This window comes from Macrosteles quadrilineatus, unplaced genomic scaffold (genome assembly GCF_028750875.1).
Source record: "Macrosteles quadrilineatus isolate MER2022 unplaced genomic scaffold, UCM_ALF_1.0 Scaffold_3__2_contigs__length_128488019, whole genome shotgun sequence".
Taxonomy (NCBI): domain Eukaryota; kingdom Metazoa; phylum Arthropoda; class Insecta; order Hemiptera; family Cicadellidae; genus Macrosteles; species Macrosteles quadrilineatus.
The window spans coordinates 112,286,855-112,307,854 of NW_026542596.1; the positions used below are offsets into that span (position 1 = coordinate 112,286,855).

At 34.7% G+C, this 21,000-nt stretch overlaps 1 protein-coding gene across 1 annotated transcript; it reads left to right on the forward strand.

Moving 5' to 3' along the window:
- Positions 1 to 989: 989 nt before the first annotated feature.
- Positions 990 to 17,738, forward strand: LOC128990071 (ubiquitin carboxyl-terminal hydrolase MINDY-3 homolog). The gene is made up of 9 exons (XM_054412301.1): positions 990 to 1,298; positions 3,908 to 4,041; positions 5,268 to 5,464; positions 6,648 to 6,762; positions 7,494 to 7,647; positions 8,957 to 9,144; positions 9,458 to 9,567; positions 10,247 to 10,406; positions 15,467 to 17,738. The coding sequence occupies exons 1-9, from the start codon at positions 1,199 to 1,201 to the stop codon at positions 15,611 to 15,613; spliced, it is 1,305 nt and encodes a 434-aa protein (XP_054268276.1). The 5' UTR covers positions 990 to 1,198; the 3' UTR covers positions 15,614 to 17,738.
- The last annotated feature ends 3,262 nt before the right edge of the window (positions 17,739 to 21,000 follow it).

A 21,000-nucleotide genomic window follows, 5' to 3' on the forward strand; every position in this document is an offset into this window, starting at 1 on the left:
GCGGCCTCGAAGTGGCAACGTCATAAGTAGTGTTGTAACTCTGCTGTTTTGTTTTGAAGCAGCTAATTGGGCATTAGCGAATTTCCCATATAGGAATACTCATGGTAAAACCTAGACCCGGGACCGATTTACTTTTTCGTTTTGAGGTCCCCGGAGGCCAAAAACACCATCCGTTCAAATTCACATACATATGTGTGTGTGCGCGTGTGTTTATGTGTGCCCGTTAGCATGATAACTTGAGCAAAATTGATCCGATTTTGATGAAGTTTGGTACAAACGTGTAAACCTACATTTATTCGAACGAGTTCACAAACCAGCATGACCGGACTAATGGAGCGGGGGTTTTATAGGGTAAAAATAGGTTTTCCCGATTTTTAGCCCTAAAACACAAAATTTCACAACTTCTTTCCATACTATTTTGTAGCTGCTTAAAGAAACATATAATTTAGTATTAAAATTGCCATGTTATCTTTATGAAGAATAATTCAACTGTTGTAGTTTGCTTGCTTACGAACATATTTTGATCAAATTTGTAGAATAGATTTTTTTAATTTTTTACTAAACTATTTCTCATAATAAACAATTTACAGCATTTTTTATAACATAAAAAACACTTTTTAGTTTACCCTCTATGTTGCAGCAAACCTGAGTACTTGTTAAACTAATTCTATTTAAATAGGTAATAAATGTGATATTTTTAAGGAGACCTTTTAGTGTTAATAAAATCAGGCAAATAGAAATTCGCGTATTCTACAGGTTTGCTGCGGCGGGGGTATTCTTTAAAAGCACCCATTGTAGGGTAGGCCTACTCTTTTAATAAATAACAGGGCGGTTAGGGCGGTTCGCCGTATTTAATCTATTGTGGTCTGTACTATATTGAAGATGGCAAGTGAAGAGAAAACTAATATTCCGTCCGTCCGTCAGACAGACCGTCAACGACTCAAGCAAGACTCAACGTCAAATAGAAAACCGAAAACAGAATGGAGTTTATGCCTATCCTATAAGGATATAATGTAATGGTACTGTGCCCAGTGAGTGAAAGAGTGGTACTATCATAAATTTTGGGTGATGTTGACATATTATTAAGGCATCAAACCGTCTGTAAATTAGGTTATGTTAGCTGTGTTTAATGATTTATTTCAATAATCTTTAAGCCTTCTTGTATTGAAGATAATCAGTTGATGTGGTCACAATTCTAATGGCAGCACACGTTTCTGAAAATGATGAACTTAAGGATATAATTAAACTTATGTGGGGTACTAATGTGAAAGAAGATGTTTTCCAAAGATGGACTCAGGGTAAGCAATATACATTTATTTTTATCCTGGTATGATATAAATGCACTGTAACTTAAACGCGAAAAATGTCATGGAAAGTTTTACGGCTAAAGTAGGGTTAATGTTATATTAGGTCTAGTCAAAGATGCTATTAAGCTAGACCAAATACCTTGCTCTGCTTTTATGTGGGTTTTAGTTAACTCTCACAATTTAATATGTAGGGCCTAGGCCTATCCCACAATTATTATTCTGTCAACTTCTTTAACACCATCCTACGTGTTATGATCGATAGCCCAATGACAAATAGTAGGCATAAGTTATCTAGAATCAGAATCTTTCTGTTGCCACACAAAATGGTAACTTACAGGGCAAAAGTCACTAAAACTAGGTAAACAAAGTCAATAATTGACCCTGCTCAGTGGCAGATCCTGCCAGAGGGCACGAGGGGTGTGCTGCCCCCCCCCCATCTTGGACGAACACATTTGTAATTATTGAGTAATAATATCTTCAATAAGTTAATGTTGGACCTGGCCTACACTCTTACCAGATAATTACTAAACTGCCAAATTCATATGTTCAAACCTATGATTCCTTTTAGCGAATTTCCCATATAGGCCTAGGTAGGGAATAAGCTATTACCTACTGTAGGTCTTATGGTAAGACCTAGACCTAGGGACTGATTTATATTTTTGTTGTGAGGTCCCCAGAGGCCAAAAACACCATTTGTTCAAATTCATATTATTATTTGTCCGTTTTTTCCCGTGTGTTTTTAGCCTAAAAACACAATAGGCCTAGGCCTATTTCATAATTTTTCTCCAACCATTTTGTAGAGATTAAAATAAGAAATGATGATGGTGTATATTGAAGCGTTGTATGCCCAACGGTTACTGGTACGGAGATAACTTAAATAACATTTTAAATTTAAATTTCAATGTTATTCTTATGGAAAATAGATTTTAGTGTTGTAGTTTACTTGTTTATGGATATATTTTAACCAAATTTGGAAATTCTGTTTTTTTCATACCAAGCTACCAACATTGCAATAAAAAAACCTCAATATCTCCCCTGTAGCAGCATACCTAAGTACCGGTAGGTACCTAGGCTACTCATTAAAATTAATGTTATTTTGATAGGAAATAAATCTGACAATTTCTAGCAAATATTTTAGTAGAAATCCAGCCAGGCAAATGGAATTTCGCTTAGTCTGTAGTACTATAAGATGGCTTAAGTTACCTTTTGCGTCAAACGATCCTTGATGTAGTAAGTGATAACTACAGCTGTTTCATGCCGCTGGGGCACATCTTCAGGTTTTAGAGCGTCAAGATAAAATAGCTGTCATCCGTGGATGATTTTGTCAAAATAAATAATTCTGTGTAGGTATTTAAATGTTTTCTTATTCGTGTTTTTTGTGTAATTTATTTATTTTGACAAAATCATCCACGGATGACAGCTATTTTATCTTGACGCTCTACAACCTGAAGATGTGCCCCAGCGGCATGAAACAGCTGTAGTTATCACTTACTACATCAAGGATCGTTTGACGCAAAAGGTAACTTAAACCATTTTATATTGCAATTTTCGATCCAGAGGCTAACCCATCATGAAACTTAGTCTGTAGGTTTGCTGCGGCGGGGCTATTAACTTACAACCCTGTAAGTGTTATTCAACTGAATGGTTTCCATTGGTTTCCATCTGATAGTGAAGTCCAAGTTACCTTAAGTAATATGTTAAGTAGGTACCTTAAGTACGTAAGTTGATATGTTTAAGTTAAGTTACCTAAAGACAGAGGTGTTTGTTTCTAAGACAAACCAGATTCGGTTTGTCTAGACTGACAAATCAACTGAGAGTCTCGTCCTCCAACACATTTCAAATTTGGCACCATCATTCAGGGCTTAGTCAATTTTATTGACTAACTAGGTTAACCGTGTCAAATTATAACTTTGGCCTACCACTGTAGCCTATTAGTAAAAAACATGTCACAGCCTAGGCTACAAAATATAAAAAGTAAACTTAAAATTAAAATCATGTAGCTAATTAGGCCTACCAAATCCCTATACATTAACTACCGTATCCACTAACTAAGCTTAAAAAAACTAGGCTATCAGGAAAATAAAATTAAATAGGACCTATGGCTGTTGTTTATTTAAAAAATATTTAAAATGTATAACACAATTTATTTACCATTATAACTTGTAATTAAAGCAACAAAATTGTAAACAACAAACATTTATTTGGATCATAAAGGGATGGAACAATATCACAAAAACCAGCTGTCTAAAGCTGTAGTCTATTGGTTGATGCATGATCGTTTTTGTCTGGTTGACAATTGTCTGATAAATGATGGTTGCCAGCCTCCTTCTGTTGCCTTTGGTCTGATTGGCAGCGAGTTTTATTGAAATATGATACTTAAGAAGTGATTTCCTGATCGCCTCGTTACAAGACGCTCGGCACTCAAGCTATGATAATGGACCTTCTCGGAACGAATTGCCACGGTTCTCAAAGGTTTAAAGGATATTTTGCGCTAAATCCACTCCAGTCTCTGTCAACTAGGCCTAGATTGAATATTTGTAGGGGTATGTTTAAAGTAAGGTTATGGGGGAATCCTAGCTTACTTTGTGTTTCTTTTGTAGGATTTCATTTCAGCGCAGATGAACCAACTGCCCTTGTACAATGGGAGGGAGGACCTTGCGCTGTGTTGGCTCCAGTCCAAGCTTTTATCATCAAATCCCTAGTGTCAGAATCATGGACAAGCAACTGGAAAGAGGTTGGTTGCTTAAACTTGTATTAACTTTTAAGACCAAGTGGAAATTTTGTTTTTAGAATAGATTAAATAATAACTTACCTTGTCATGGGAATGTGGGCAAACAACAAAATCTAATAAATTTTGAAATATACCTTGAATTTTGGGTACAGTAAGGGGTACAGAAAGCATTATTTTTCTAACAGTTTAGAGGGGTTTCTACAAAATTAGTAGTCATAAATAATCAACTAGGCAATTGTATTTCTGTCAAAACTTGTATATATAATAGTGAGCCAATTGCCTATATAGAGATTAATCTAGGCCTTTTACCGTAGGTCTCATTGTAAGACCTAGACCCGGTACTGATTTACTTTTTTTTTATGTCCTCAGAGGTCAAAAACACCATCCGTTCAAATTACTATACATACATTTATATTATGGGAACACAATTTTATACCGGGGTGAAAACTAAAGTAAACTGTTGTAGTTTGCTTGTTTATATTTTGACAAAATTTGGCAAATTCATTTATTAACATCTTAACTATTTAACATTTCACTAAAAAACTTATTTTATCAGCTTCCTTGTAGCTGCAAACATAAGCACTCAATTAACCTAATGCTATTTAAATATGGAATATATATAGCCTAGGCTATCATGTTTTAACAAAATATCTTGGTGAAATTCCAAACAGGAAAGTGGAAATTCACATAGGTAGTTTTTGGCGTGGGATTTAAAAATCATTCTTTGAATTCAAAATTCTAACTACAGTACCCGCATCCATCCATATTCTGCAAACGTTTACAATCGTCAAATAAAATGAAACCGTACTCATTGCTTTAAAACAGTTTTGCTATATTTTTATACGTAACAAATTTGCCCATTCCAAACAAAAAAAAAATGTTAATTACAGCAGCACCATATTAATTAAGAATCTTCCCCTTGCTTTGCAAAAGAAACCAAACATTGTTCACTTCAGGTGCTTAATAACTTATTTTCTATTACTACATCATGAGACTTTGTACCATTGACTGTGAACCAATTGAATCGTAAATGTTTCTAAGATTGAGTGATGTGGATCCAGTAGATCAAAGTATCAATCCAAAAAGTATAAAAAATGTCTTGACATTGAAATAGCTGTTAATTGTACTAAATAAAAACCATTCACCATATTCCATAGTCTACTATATAAACAGATGGGTCAGAAACCAAGATTCAGAATCTTCTCAAGCCTTGTTTCATTTAACTACAGGTGGAGACGGAGAGGGTGAACAGGTTGCTTATCCGAGCTGCCTGTGAGATTCTCTGTCAGGCTTATGGAGGTCAGAAGTACCGTCTGGTTCACATGAACGACCAAGAACAAACACCCAACACAGAGACGAAACAGAACACTGAGTCTAGCTCAACAGAGCCAAAACTGGACCACACCTACTTTCACTCCCAGCTTAGGTAAGTCTAAAAATAATAATTTGTAAACTATTTAACTAAATTAACTTGCACACAACCACAGAAAACATACTACTATAACCCAGAATGCCAACCGCATGGTAAAAAGCATTGTGTTTTGAGAGAGCTTTGCCTGTCAATTCGTAGGCAGCGCCACCTGTGTTGCTATGCTGAGTGCATAGCAACGCTGGTGGCGCTGCCTACGAATTGACAGGTACTCTCTCAAAACACTTAATGCTTTTTACCATGCGGTTGGCATTCTGGGTTATAGTAGTATGTTTTCTGTGACGCAACAAAGAAAGCTATTACAGTGGTTGTCATGTCTTAAGTCCAAGGTCTGGGACTTCTTTAAGTGGTTACAGCATTTGTCTATTAATAAGAGACAGGTTGAATCTGAAAAAGAGTAGCTTCTGATGGTTTGAAACTAAGCTGTTCTCGTTCATTGGGCTGATAGTTCTGGCTATAATAGATAGCAAGCTATTCTTAGTCAGTAACTAAGCTTTAAAGCTCATCACACTTTGTTTGATATTCATCCTGCATTTGTATTCAGTTTAAAATATGTGTACAACGAATAGTAGTGTCTGAATTAAGTGATAAGGTGATAAAGAAAACACTTTTCAGTAAATTTGTCCAATTATCAAGTTAACCCTAGATGGGTATCGCATGTAAATTTGACATAGGGCAAGTTATTTTTAGCGTCCCACCCCACACCCCCTCAACCGACGCTACCCTCCTTCCAGAAGTGCTCTCAGTAGTCAATTGCCTGGTGATGGCTGCCTTGGTTGGGTCGTAGTGTGTTTCTTTATGTTCCTTACTAGTCGGTTTCTTGCTAGCATACGTCAAACTTACGTGTCAATACCCTTTGTGTATATAGTAAAATAGCCGGCAGTACGTCAAATTTACATATTGATACCCTTAGCGTCACACATTATAACGATACCTTACAATGCAATTCCTATGTAGGCCTACGTTAAATTTACGTATTGATACCCTTAGCGTCATGCTGAATGACGATACCTTTCTAGGGTTAATCAGTAATACCAATGGTTATCAATTGAGTATATAAAGACTTTGATCAGGCCTGTGCTCAAAACAAAACATGAGACACGGTGATAGCTTATTCCCTCTATAAATTCGTTACAACTTATTATAGTCAATAAAAACTATGTTTTTAAATTTTTTCCAGAGTGCACAGTGTTGACAGCTCAGATGAAGTGGAAGCGTTTTATCTGGAGAGGATACAGATGCTGCGAGAAACATTTGGAGTCTTACTGTTTCTTTACTCTGTTATGTATACAAAGGTATGGCGTTTAAAATATTTTGTAATTCAGTTTATTTACAATATAACTTTAAAGATGGGGGAGCGAGCTGGTATAGTGTTAAAGCGTGGACTTTGATCCTTAAAGGTTCAAATCCTGCCAAATCACCAATGGGTTTTATCTAAATAATGATGCCACAACTCCTAGCCTGGAGTAATGTGAAAAACAATCCCGGATTTGTACATAGGACAAAAACAATATATAACTTAAAAGAGTTAACATTTGCTTTTTGAATTAAATACCTACTCTTGAAACTCTCATGGGAAAGATTAATCATATTCTAAACACACATAAATACTTGTTTGATATTATTTAGTAGCAATATAAGGTTGCGTACATCTGTGCATGTGCATAATATCATCTGTGTGTGAGCACATCCTAAATATTTTTTAGTTTCTAGTATTTTTAAAGCATTTATATTTTGCATATCTTATTCTAATCTGCAGTTTTTGGCAAGTTAAGCTTCAACATTTACTTAAGTATCTATTTATTAGTGTATAGACAAAGTGACTTTTCCTCGATAAAGTAAATTCATTATTTACCTCCTTAACTAAGGAGTGAGTAGAATTTTGTAGGTTATCTTATTAATTAATATCAGCTCCTACAAACAAGCTTTGCTTCACAGACACCTGGTTTCATAGTTAAGTGTTTTGTATAGTATGTAACTTAATGTCGCTATTTCAGAATAAATATAATTTAATTTGGTCTGGCAGGGACTGGAACAGCTGAACACGGAGGTGACGGACATTGGAGAGCCGATGATAGACGGAGAGTACGGCTACGGCAGTCAGTGTCTCATCAACCTGATGATCACAGGCCGCGCCGTAGCCCATGTCTGGAACCACGACCAGGATGTCGGCGGCCTCAGTAAATGTCTTACATATATGCATAAATAAATAGTCTAGCTAGTAACTGGGTGATTAGGTTTGCGTGAAAATTTGTGGGTGGATAGTTGGTTATTGTGCTCCCTTTCAAATCAAAAGGTAAATGTGAACAGGGTTAGAAGATCCTGAGAAAAGCATTAAAATAGATGATTTGAAATGTAACATGTCTATCATTGGTTATCAGATATTTAACTAACCATCTTGGGAATAAGGAAAGAGTTGAGCTGCATCAGTGAGAAGACTCTCCATCCTACTCATTTATAGGCTACTCAAAAGTCAAAACATACATATCCTCTTTTGCTTTGGTCGATCCTGGATCTCGTTAATTGTAACTCCACGATTTCTCTACCATCTTCCCTTCTGTACCTCCTCACCTCGTCGATCCTCTTTCTTCTCTTAATTTCCTTCCATAACTCAACATTTCCTCTTCCTCCACGATCCTCCACTCTCCTCCACATATCCTCATCGCATCCATCCACCTTATTTAGTCTTCCTCAAGATCTCATTCCCTCTATCACTCTTAGCTCTTCCTATGAATTCTCTCCACCACTGGTTGTTATACTACAACAATACCCCCGCTGCAGAAAATCTGCAGACGAAGCAAATTACCATTTGCCTGATTTGATTTTCACAAATAACTTTAGGCTTAATAAGTAAGTACTTAGGTTTGCTGCTTCAGGGAGGGCAATAAATTGTGTTTTTTACCATAATATTAATTGCTTCTAGTATAAAATAAATCCAGTTGCCAAGTTTGATAAAAATATATCCATTAACAAGAAAACTTTAACAGTTTACTTATCCTCCCATGAGATTAAACATGGGAATTTTAAGTTTTCTTTGTAACCAATAGGCCTGACTGTACACAATCACTTAAATATATTAGATTATTTGTTTTCTTGAGCTCTTCAAATTATTTTAGAGAGAAATTATAAAATTTTATGATTTGAGGGTCAAAAATGGGAATAACCCATTTTTACCACATAAAACCCGTTCCCATGGCTCGATCATGCTGGTTTGCAATCGCATTTAAGTTTAGCCTTTTGCCAAAGCCTTTTAAGCCAAATTTCATCAAAATAGGACAAAAATTACCCTAGTTATCGCAATCTTTCAGGTCAGGAATATGCATAGCTTGAAAGTAATCAAATATGTAAATAATTTCTACTCAAAGCTTTACTGAGTAATTTAATATACCTAATATCTAAAAGATAACTTTATGTAACCTGGTTATAAGCTAAAACTATATATAAAAAAAGACCTAAACCACTTTACCCTACTTGGATTGTTTGTTACAGAGTTGCGAGGCATAGACAAGCAGAGCACTGTAGGATTTCTGGCGCTTTTAGAACATCTGAGGTATTGCGAGGTCGGGTCTTTCCTCAAGAACCCCATGAACCCTGTGTGGGTCCTTGGCAGCGAGACTCACCTCACGGTGCTCTTCTCCTTCGAGAAACAGCTGGTCAGCGCAGAAACGCCTACGGAGGTAAGCTTCCAAGAACTTAAGTGTATTTCTTTTTAAATTTTACAACGGAGACTATAGATTATCAGGACCCAAATATGTGGGAGTTAGTCTGGTGGTGTGACCGTACTATTGAATTACACGCACTTTGTAAATGATATCTCTTTATTGTAACACCATAGATGTTTCTAATGTAATGTTTACAAAACTAACAATAAGAAGTGTGTAATATTTAATATTTACTAACAGCTGACTATTTAGAATTGAGTAATATAACAAGATTAATGACATCTGGTATAACAAGTGTAGGCCTAATTGATTTTGTTTCTGAATGAAGGTGGCGCGACGGGTGTTCAAAAGTTTTGACCCTGAGGGTAACAACTTCATCTCTTCAGACCTTCTACAAGATGTCCTCAGCATGTTGAACTTAGTCTCTGACCCAGAATAGTGAGTAGCCTAATAAGCTTTGTTTAGTATTAAACTCTTATTAATAAATTCAGGTGAACTTTCATACTGATTATCTCAAATACAAGAAAATGACTTTTGAAGCAAATGGTAACTTTAAGTAGATATAATTGAGAAAAAATGTACAAATTATGAATGTTGAGCCAATTTTAAAATGTAGATCCCTGTGCTTCCTCACGGTAGAGAATAAAAAATTACTGTAATCAGCAAAGCTTTCAACAGCTGTCTTTTAAGAACCCAGCCAATAATATATTTATTTATGGATTCACAATTTTTACATGGTGATTCCGTACCAATACTTAAAGTTAGGGTACTTACGTATTAAACGGAGGCCACCTAACCTACAGATTCAATTTGATTAGTAAACCTTCATGCGATTTTTTCACCATCAGCAAGTTTGGTTGGTTAGGTTAGGTTAAGATAGTTTAATTTGATAAAAAAACATATATTTATGATAACCCAACCTAACATAACCGCTGCAGCGCGCTGTAAAATATGTGGCCTCCGTATAATACGCAAGTTCCAAAGTTAGGAATAAAATTAAAATGGTTTTATCATAAGTCAAGAAAAATTAATGTACCAGTAACATTAGGTGTACCCTGTGGGCATGTGTGTGTGTACTTTATTTATTCATATAACTAAGTGTTTTTATTTTTAACAGTGTAGAAATCATGAAGAAGAGGCTGGACCCAGACAATTTAGGTATCATACTTCTCAGTGCTTTCATGGACGAGTTCTTCCCTGAAGAGTCTATTTCAGTGCCTGACACGTTCACTCTTTTTCATTACAACGGGCTCCCTCGCTCTTGTCCGAGTAACAAGGTAAATCTTTGTTGCGTTTTCAGAAAGATTAAAAATATATATGTTTCTAGTGTCAAAACTAAATATCAAATCTCAAAACCATCAAAACTTTGGAAAAGTTTCTGTTTCGAGATTCGATCCGCAAGTATTGTAAGTTTCGGTATTGAGATTCTACGAGTCGTAAGCATTCTGTTTTTTGTTACCTCTTCACTAGTGATGTTGATACAATCATAATCTATTTTTTACCTTGTCTGCTCTCTAAATATTGTGCAACATCCTTACAAGGATATCAAATTTGTTTGGCATTTTCTTCCTCACAAGTTGTAAAGATTAGTTGCCATTCATTATTAAGCTTTAAGATTTGAACTTAAAGTGTTTAAGCTGGCAGTAATGGAGCTAACAGATCACAACTGACACTGATGAAATAAGTTTGTATTCTGAACTGTTAAGTTATCAACTAATGTTTCATATATAAATATAACCACTCATATTCTCCTTGTGAATGTTTTAGTAGTCATTTATGATGGGCTAAAGTTTGAGGACTGTTCTATTCCAATATTGAATTTCCAGTTTTAAAGCTAGGGATGGGAATATAGCAAATCCACAAAGATATTGAATTTTACAGAGAGAATTAGCCAGCTTATCTACCGGTACTAGAAAAATATAAATATTTTTGGACAAATATACTGTCAATACTGTCATATAGTGTTTTCATGTGTCTGTCAAGGCATAATTTAGGTTATAGATGACCATAAAATAACCACTAGCTGCAGACAATCCTTGTGAACCTATTTGCATTTAGTCTATTCAATTACGGTAAAAAGTGCAAACTGTATATTTATCCCATACAACACAGCACTGATTTGTATGAAAAACTGGATTTAGGTTCTACTTGCCCTCTTGCAAGGGGTTGACTTTCCCCTGAAGTGGATGCCACCCCTTTGGGCTGGGTAAATACCCAAAGGGCGGGGTAGTTATAAAAATATAGTGGTTTACCTATACCACTCTCCTGAATACAAAATGCTAAATATTTTGTCAACTTATTCAAATGTGAACAATTTTTGTAGGAAGACAACACAAGTTGAATACAAGTAACAAAATTTGGGCAACACAGTTATTTAGCCTAATTCAAATATATTTTTGTTCTTGCCTAGTAGATTACGTATCTGAAAAATATCACTGTAAAAACTTACCAAATCTTTTATCAAACTCAAGACATGGACGTGGCCTTTAGTTTCAATTGAAATGTGGGTGTACCAATAGGACCATTAATTATGTTTTTTTAAAAATAAGCTTAATCAACAAACCCTTCTCCCTTTAATTATACATTAACATATACCGATAAAGTTTTTATCAATAGTCTACTCACTACATTTGGGCAATAAAAATCCAAAGAGCCTTATTAATACAGTAGTTACACATTTAATTTGCATTACATGTTCTAATCTAATAATAATTTGATAAACTAAAATAAAAATATGCATGATACAAATCCTCCAATTTAATTTAAAAGGAAAACACTAAATTAAAACTTCTCTTTAGTGAGTAGTTGAATAATGATAAATACCCCGGTATTTATGAAAAATAGATATTCACCCAAGTAAATATCCTGGATATTTACATGCAGTAATGAAATACCTGGGCATTTAAAAACATTTCTAGCCTTTCTAGAGGGTGATGAAATTTTAATATTTTTCACGGTGATTACACTCATGATTTGAAATTTGATTCCTATATGATAACTGTTTGACCGCTGTTACGTAGTTGGAAATGTAATGTTGGAATTACGTCCGGAAAAACTAAAGGTGATAATAATGAAGATTTTGTTTACCGTATACTTTGGATAGCGAAAATAAATTATTCATAAACCCATCGGCACACCTGTAATGATAGTTTTGCATTTAACACGTTCGCTGCTGAAATTGCTGTAATAGACATTGGTATATGCTGAAATATATTTTTTTTTATTTTACTTACCAAACGATGTTATATGGTGAATATCAACTGGAAAAGAGATCCCGATGCTCAAAACATATGTTTCCGCCATTTTGGATGTTTGACGTTCTGGAACGTCGGCAGCTCCTGGGGATGGTGTTCCAAGTTTCAAGACGTTCTGGAACGTTTGTAGCTCCCAGAGACGTATTTTTTCATGGGTCATTGCTTAGCACGATAATTAGTTATACTATATAAAAGGTGTGTGAAAAACTATGTACAACCCCTCCAACCCACCCTAAAGAATACTCAATGGAACAAAAGTGGTTTTATTCAATTCTACAAATAAAAAAAAACTACATTTACACGAATAAAATATTTCTCAAATTCACATTTACACAAATTCAAATTCACATTTACACAAATTCAAATTCACATTTACACTAATTCAAATTCACACGCAAAAAGTAGATAAATATGTCATGTTACACTTCCCAATGTACATTACTGATGAAAGTCGTCGAAGCACTTAGGGACGCAAAATCCCGGGCTGCCTTCGCACTCTAAGCAGTGCCAGGTTACGTCCTTTCTTCTTCCGTTGGAGGAGCAGACCTTGCAGCGCTTCTGCTTTAGCCGTTTGCCATCTGGCTTCAGCTCAGTGATGCGCGTTGGCGTGTGCATCACTGACTTCCTCTTCAGGGGGCGCTCAGGCGGTGCTGTGTCTGGCAGCATTGCGTCGACGACTCTCAGGCGGAAATCGTAGAGGGGCATTTTCTTTCCCCCGGCTGCTACTTCAACTTCATTATACAGATAGTGGGCGTTGGACAGCAGCATCTGTAAGACATGTATAAATATCTTTTTGTACCACCTGATAGTTTTTCGCTCACAGGGGTAGTATGCCATCATTTGATCGGCACGATCCACTCCCTTCATAAAATGATTGTACTGGACGATGGGGAGTGGTTTCGTCCTCTCAAGCCTAACTCTGTTGAGGGAGGTGACCATTTCATTGGTAAATTCAGTGGAAATGTAGGACACAACTCTTTTATCTTTCCACTTACCCACCATGACCCCCTCAGAATACTGGCAAACTGTTTCACCCTTTTTCAGCTTCTTGTTCTTGACTGCAGTTGGATTGTACTTTCTGTCAAGTCTTAGTGTACCTGTACAGTACGTGTTCTTACGCAACAGCGCAGACGCAAGGGAGAAGCTGTTATAGAAATTGTCCAGGAATAAGCTGTGTCCACAGTCCAGCTTGTTTTGCATCAAATGAAGCACTACATTTGCTGCGTGCCCTTTCCCTCCAAAATCATCCAAAACACCACAGTACATAAAGAACTTCACTATCAATCCATGGGGGTCACACAAGGTGTACAGTTTGATTCCGTACTTATGTCTTTTACCCTTGATGTACTGCCTAAAGTATAGGCGCCCACGCCACAAAACCATTGACTCGTCAACACATAGTTTCTTTTGAGGGTAATACACCTGGTTCATTTTGTTGTTGAAGTAGTCCACAAGAAACTGCACTTTGCTGGCACGATTACTTGGATCAGGTCGAACTTCAAAGTTTATGCATCGCATAATGATTAGAAAACGATCCCTGCTCATGAAGGACGAAAAACAAGATTTGAACAGTTTGTTATTTTTCCAATAGTCCTGGATTTTGGGCAACTCAATAACTCCCATATGGATAACTAGAGCAATAAAAATCTTCAGTTCTTCCACAGTTAAGTCTTTGAACTTCGTGATTCTTGATCTTGGGAGGGTCGACGGTCCACAAAATAAACCTAATGCATAGGCGTTTGTGGCCTTTACAATGTTCTCATAAAAAAGGTCGTCCACCAGTAGATTAAAAAAACTCACCGGCGATTTTTCTTCTGGTAATGGCACCAGAAAACCTTCCTCTTTTGTGAAAGGAATTTCTTTCATCCCAATGGCACAATGATTGCTCCAGTTTGGAGGGTTTTCTTCGTAATTTGGGTCCTCGTCTTCAGACACCAAACCAAACTCCAAATCATCCAGATTGTCGTTGTCTGGATCGCCCGGGTCGTCTGGGTCGTCTGGATCCAAGTCCAAGTCACTGTCATCATCCAATGTGCGTGTTCGAATTGGATAAACCACCCCACTGGGACCTGGACGTTGATCCATATTGTACCAAACAAAATAAAATGAAACAACACTCTCCGAAAGGTAAGTTGTACGTCGATAAAAAGTTTTAGGTTACGCCAAAATGGCCTTTCACACCCACAAGTTTATGAACTTCACACGTAAGTTAGGCCTACTAATGAAATGAGTTCAAAACATTATGGTGGTTATGAGTATATAACGAGCAATTAACTTTTCACTAAAACCAAATAAAAACTAACTAACTAACTAACTCAACTTATGTAAATAAACAACTTGGAACAAAATGTAAATAAACATGAAAAACAATGGTTGCGATCAGCGCGCCCTCTGTTGTCAGCTAATTTTTCAACCACCCGTACCCACAATTCAACCACTCGTAGTTACGGAGATTTCCGCAGATACTAGATAGCAGCACTAATCAGGTCAAGAAGATTCCTATTTTATGGTAGCGGCAAACAGCGAAATATTCGGGGGTGCGATTTGCGCGCCATCTGTTGTCAGCTAATTCTTCAACCACCTGGACGTGGTTACGGAGATTACCGTAGATAGCAGCACTAATCAGGTCAATAAGATTACTAATTTTGTTTCTGTAGCGACAAACAGCGAAATATTCGGGTGTAAACAATTTCTCAAAATAGTAACGTGCGTTACGTAAACTTGTTATTTATATATTTATTTGACAAATGTAAAAAAAATGCTATCTAAAAACTGACATTGCAAAAAATGCGGGAAAAGTACGTCCCCACAAGCGGCAACAATATTGTGTGTGTTCCTGATATGCTGTGTTGTCCATAGCAACTTTAATAGAACGTTGCTAGGGAACGTTCCAGAACGTCGCCCGCTCCTGGCGCTCTGTCACGGTGACGTTCCGGAACGTCGGCCGCAGCGAACGTGTTAATAAATGGCTCTGATCAATGAAACAGCTGATCTTTTCAGTAACATAGCTACATAGGCCACTCATATTTAGGTTGACGTAGGAATATGTCCCAGTGTAATGACATCTTGTTTGATCGTTACAGGTAGTCTATCAAGAAGGCAGCGCTGTGTTGCTAGAATGCAACATGAAGTGTGTCCTGGACAGCAACCCGATGTTGACTTGCCTACAGACCAAGTGGCCGAGCATCGAAGTCCGGTGGTTGTCAGGGGCCACTCCCTCTCTCAACTAGTATTGGTAGCTCTACACCACACACAGACACATATTGTATTTATTTCCTTCAAAATCCCGGTTTCCATTGTCCACCCACTACTAGTATTATTTAATTTTGTAAATTATACATTGCGTTGACCAGTCGATGTATGTTGTTAGACTCAAAAGGTTGATGTTTCAGGAGGGTGTTACTGTATATTTGTAGAAATGTTTATTGTTGGGTCGATATAAAGATGGCACTGCATGTTCGTTTCATGCGTAATTTCTTAATTTTGTAGTAATTTTAATTAAATAGAAACCTATATATTGATTTGTTTATGCGTTGAATGTGTAATGTATTTGACAAATACCAAAGATAAAATTATTTTACCTTATTTATGTCGTAACTTTATATTTAGTGTTACACCCCCAGTTAATTGTTTGATTTAAAATATTACACCAAAACAATTAGGTCTTTTAACAATTAGTTTAATGGTGCATAAACATTTAAGGCCAACGTTCGCTTTAATGAAACTCTTAGACCTTTTCAACTGAATTAAGCTACAATTTTATTTGACTCGAGATCATTTTTGCTTGGTTGAATTTTACCTTCTATGAAAAAGCTCAACCAAGTGTGCATATTTGGCACTATACATACAAATGTACCCTTGTTGCAGCAAACCTGCGAATAGCAATTGTGCTTATTCTGATAAAGTTTCTAGCTAGAGACTTTTTATTTATCAATACAGTACTACTGTACTGAATAAGATTGGTGGTTAGCTAAACTAGTGGTAGCTCACAGGACGGCCTAACCTGAAGTAATGTGTAACGGTTCCGGGCAAGAGGCTATGTCCTACGTCCTATCATCGAAGGTGAGACATATAAATGCTCCCGCCTCAGAAAACCTCCAGACAAAGCAAACTTGTTTGAGTACTTAGGTTTGCTGCCACAGGGAACGTAATAAAGTGTGTTTTTTATTGAAATGTAAATAGCTTAGAATGAAATAAATAAACTTGCCAAATTTCATCAAAATACACCCCAAACTGCATCAGTTAATTTAATCTCCATAAAAATAACATAGGAATTATAACATTTACAGTGTTTATTATTTTATTCGTAACAATTAGATGTACAACAATGCTTTGGTGTACATGGTTACTTGTTTTTCTATTTGCTCTACATAATAGATTGGAAATAAATTGCAAAATTTTATGTTTTGGGGGTAAAAAAATGGGAGAAACCAAATTTTTCTGGGAGAATCCAACATAGTCCAACAATGCCGGTTCACAAACTTGTAAGTTTAACTGTAGGTTTAATTATATTTACCCAATTGAATAAAAAAATTATGGCTTTAATTTTAGTTATCATGCTAACAAACACACACAAATAATATATGAATTTGAACAGATGGTGTCTTTGGCTTCAGGAAACATCTAAACTAAAAATTTAAATCAGTTCCGGGTCTAGGTTTTTTTATGAGACCTACAGTACTAGCTTATTATTTATATGTGAAATTCGCTAAAAACTATTATTGAGCAGGCATGTATGTCTCCCTAGTTTTCTTATTTTTTGGTGTGTATATCAAACCCCCCAAGATATAGTTATAACTGTTTTAGTAACTATTCATGTTATTATTTTAAATTTGAAAACATAAGCAATGGTTATGTTACCATTTAAGTTGTAATTAATTATTACGTACAGGAATTAGGGGCAAAATGTCATGGTTGAACAACTAATTAAATATTGTTAGTTCAAAACATTTTAAAATCTTTTTAATTTTGAAACCGAATAACAATTGTCTTTGAAATATTCAGAACATTATAATTTAATAACAATGTTATCACAAGGGCATTGCTTGTTTTTGACTGTTAGTTGTCTAAAAAATGGTAATGTATGTTGATCACGGTTAATCTGTTAAAATATAAAAGCTTGAGATTTTTATGTTTTATTGTTGTCACAGTAAAAAAAATTACAATTTATTTATTTTGAATATTTAGGTCTTAATAGTGAGATTAAAAATACTTTTTAAGTAACCCTTACTTTTAGATCCTAGCAGCATACATTTTAATGTAAAAAAAGGAACGTTTAATACCTAAACTAGGAAGTGTTATTTATGTATATATTGAAATACGATTTTTCTCAATGAAATACAGTTTTGAAATTAGCATGCTTTTTTATAACTTGTTATACCTCTTCCCAGCAATATAAATAACACTTTAAGTGTTGATTAGTTTTATGATTAGAAACAGTGAGCAAAATTTAAACTTTTGAAAGTGCATCAAAAGGTTGGTATTTTTAAAATTTTGTTTGTGTTTTTCATAACGGGTGCGATTAAATGAGTTGATGACTACTTCATGGTTCTTTCTTATTTCAGGGTACAATAACACTATGAAATCCACTATTAATGTATGAGACAAGGACAAGCAGTTACCAAATATGTAGTATCAAAAACTTACCTTAAGATTTAATTTAAAAATTCAAAATTCTTTATTGAGTGCTCTTATACAGCTTAAACAGCCAATTACAAGGCACTAATAGACAATAACATAAATTACATGCATGACAACTATCCTACGGCAAAAATCATAAAACTTTGATGCACATACATTAAGTTTTTAATACGGAAGATGAATCTATTTTTAGTCCCTAATCATGTTTGTTATTTTATTTTATATACTTTCAAAGAGGTTTTATATTTCCTAGGGTTTCACTTTTTAGTTGGAATACCCCTAAAATTGCATTCAAGTTAAGTTCAAAAAGTAAAAATTCTCTTTTCAAGTTTGAGGGGAGTAGTCAGAAAAATATGGCTCTGAATTTAATCTGATATATGAAGCCAAAAGACAGATGTATAAAATTGTTGCATGTGTAATGCAATTTGGTGTTCAATTTAACCTGAATGAAATTTAAACGTCATTCATCGCCAATTATTTTGGAACACCTCTCTTGCACCTTACTGTTATATATACAATATAAACTGTTACAATACAAACAGAAGTATGAAATTTCTTGGTTAACACTTTATTCGTAATGTACAATACAATTATACAGCAATGTAAACAAATATATACCATCATAAAAATCAAAATAAATTCACAACCACAACAAAAACTTGACCTGCATATTAAAATAAAATCACTATGAATAAAAGTGTCTTCATATTGTAAAACTGGAATGTACTTCCAAGTATACTTATATAAAATCGATATTCTTATGCTGTTATCATATACTTTAAGTGTAATAACAAAATAATACTAAACATAAATATTTTATTTTCTGCATAGTTAGAATAGATTAAATATTCTTACTAGTATAAAATATATCCATGCTAATATAAAACTTCGTACGTTTAAAAAACTATAATTTTCAAGAAAGAAGTAATAGTATATTACGTTACTAGCCCGGTAAGTGGTGTTTTACGTGCGAGCACAACAGTTCCATGAGTTTGCAGGATTTTCATGCGAGTAAGTTAAAGCTAACCTGGCAAGTAACCTACTTTACATCATAATACACAGAAAAATTAGTAAATTTTAAACGCAAAACACAATTAATTTACATAAATTATAATATTTTTATATTAGGACGTTGCAGTTAGCTATTTATTTCATCAGCTGACTAAGTGCACGGCAAAAAGTTTTTACCATGCAGTGCACGGTAAAAGTAAATAACGTTACTTTTCCGTATTTAGGCACGGTAAAGAGCAACTTTCCAGCCTATCAATAAGGATGGAAAAGTACCAGTTACTTTGTAGTATGATATAAAAATATTTAACTGCTTGTAACTAACTACAATGAATGTCTAACAGCAAAGTCCTGTTTAAAAAGGTTATGAACACGAATAGTGTCCTTTCATTCAAAGCAGTCAACACCACACTGAAATATTGTCTACTACAGTAATTTAATTTTAATCCCAGAAACAACAAATTTGGTTTACATTCCAATGTTGTACAATAAAAGCTGGTTCCCCTCTCTGTTTTACAGTCAGTTTTCCTTACTCGTGAACTTTGATTACATGAAATAAATAAAAAATTGTATTATGGTATTATCCACGAATACTAGAAAATACCGGTATGGATCATAAACATAAACAAAATTACGTTTTTGGCCCGAAAGTAAACAAAACCAAATTAATGCTATTAGTATAGGGGTTTTGTTTACTTTTGGGCCAAAAACGTTGTTTGTTTATGTTTATGATCCATACCGGTATCGATCATAAGTAATGATTAGTTGTAGTGTTTTATCAGCTGGGCTTTGTTTACTTATAATCTGATGTGAGTGACATGATGAATAGATAAATACTACCAATAGGTTGGCTCAGCTGTATGTTTAAAAACAAGATGAAAGTCATTTGGGAGTCAAATTACAAAGGTAAACCCAATTGGTAGTGAATGGTACACAATTGTTTTGTGTGAATTTGTTGACAGTGTAGCAAAAATAGTTCATCACACAGCCAAAAGTTTCAATTAACTGAATTTTGTACTCGTTAACATTGAACTCACGCCAAAAAGTTAAATTACAGACACTATTTAAACTCAGATTTACTATTTAAATGTACAAGTTCAAAATTGTTAAGAACTTTGCTGTTGAACAAAAAAAACCTATTGCACACTAACTAAATTAACACTATACATTTATTTTTCTTAGTATACAACATTGAAAGGCACGCCTAGATTAACAGCTGAAGCAACGATGCTGTAATATTGTACTTAGGACAAAAATCCTTAAATAAAATCTTTGAAATGTATAATATAATCAAACATTTCTTTTTACATAAACAACACTTTTTATTTTAATAAAAAAAAATTGATAATTGTATATTTTTACAAGCAATTATTAAGAGATAGTTTTTAAAAGTAAAAAATTACCTTTTTCAGTTCTTGTTGAATTAATACTATTTATTTAAACTATCAAAATATAAGCTTAGACACTATAAGCAGTAGTTAATTACCTTAAGTTCATATACCTTTGGTGTTCTAAAGTAAAGGGAACAGACTATGTTCTTAATCTCAGACTAAAGTGATGTTATTCAAATATATGGCAATGATAACTATTGCACAAGTTTATTTACAACAATGAAATCAGTTTAGGTAAATATATCAGTAGCCTACATTGTTTGGATTAATCATTAGCATCCACAAAAATATACAGGGTGTCCCGGATCTCTCTACCAATATTTTAGGGCATTGATCCTGGGTATGAAACGCACCTAAATATCATATTTAAATTGTCCGGAAGTCCTTAGTTACTCACACAGCCGCCATTTCGTTTTTTTCAGTTATTAATGTTTTTCTAAAGAATGGTTAAACATACGAAATGGAAACTTTGCACAAACATTTATGACAACTAGACAAAGCTACAAAAAAATTATGAGGATTTTTCAAATTCATAAAACAAAATGGCGGCCATTTAAAATTGTCTTTCTTAAATAACT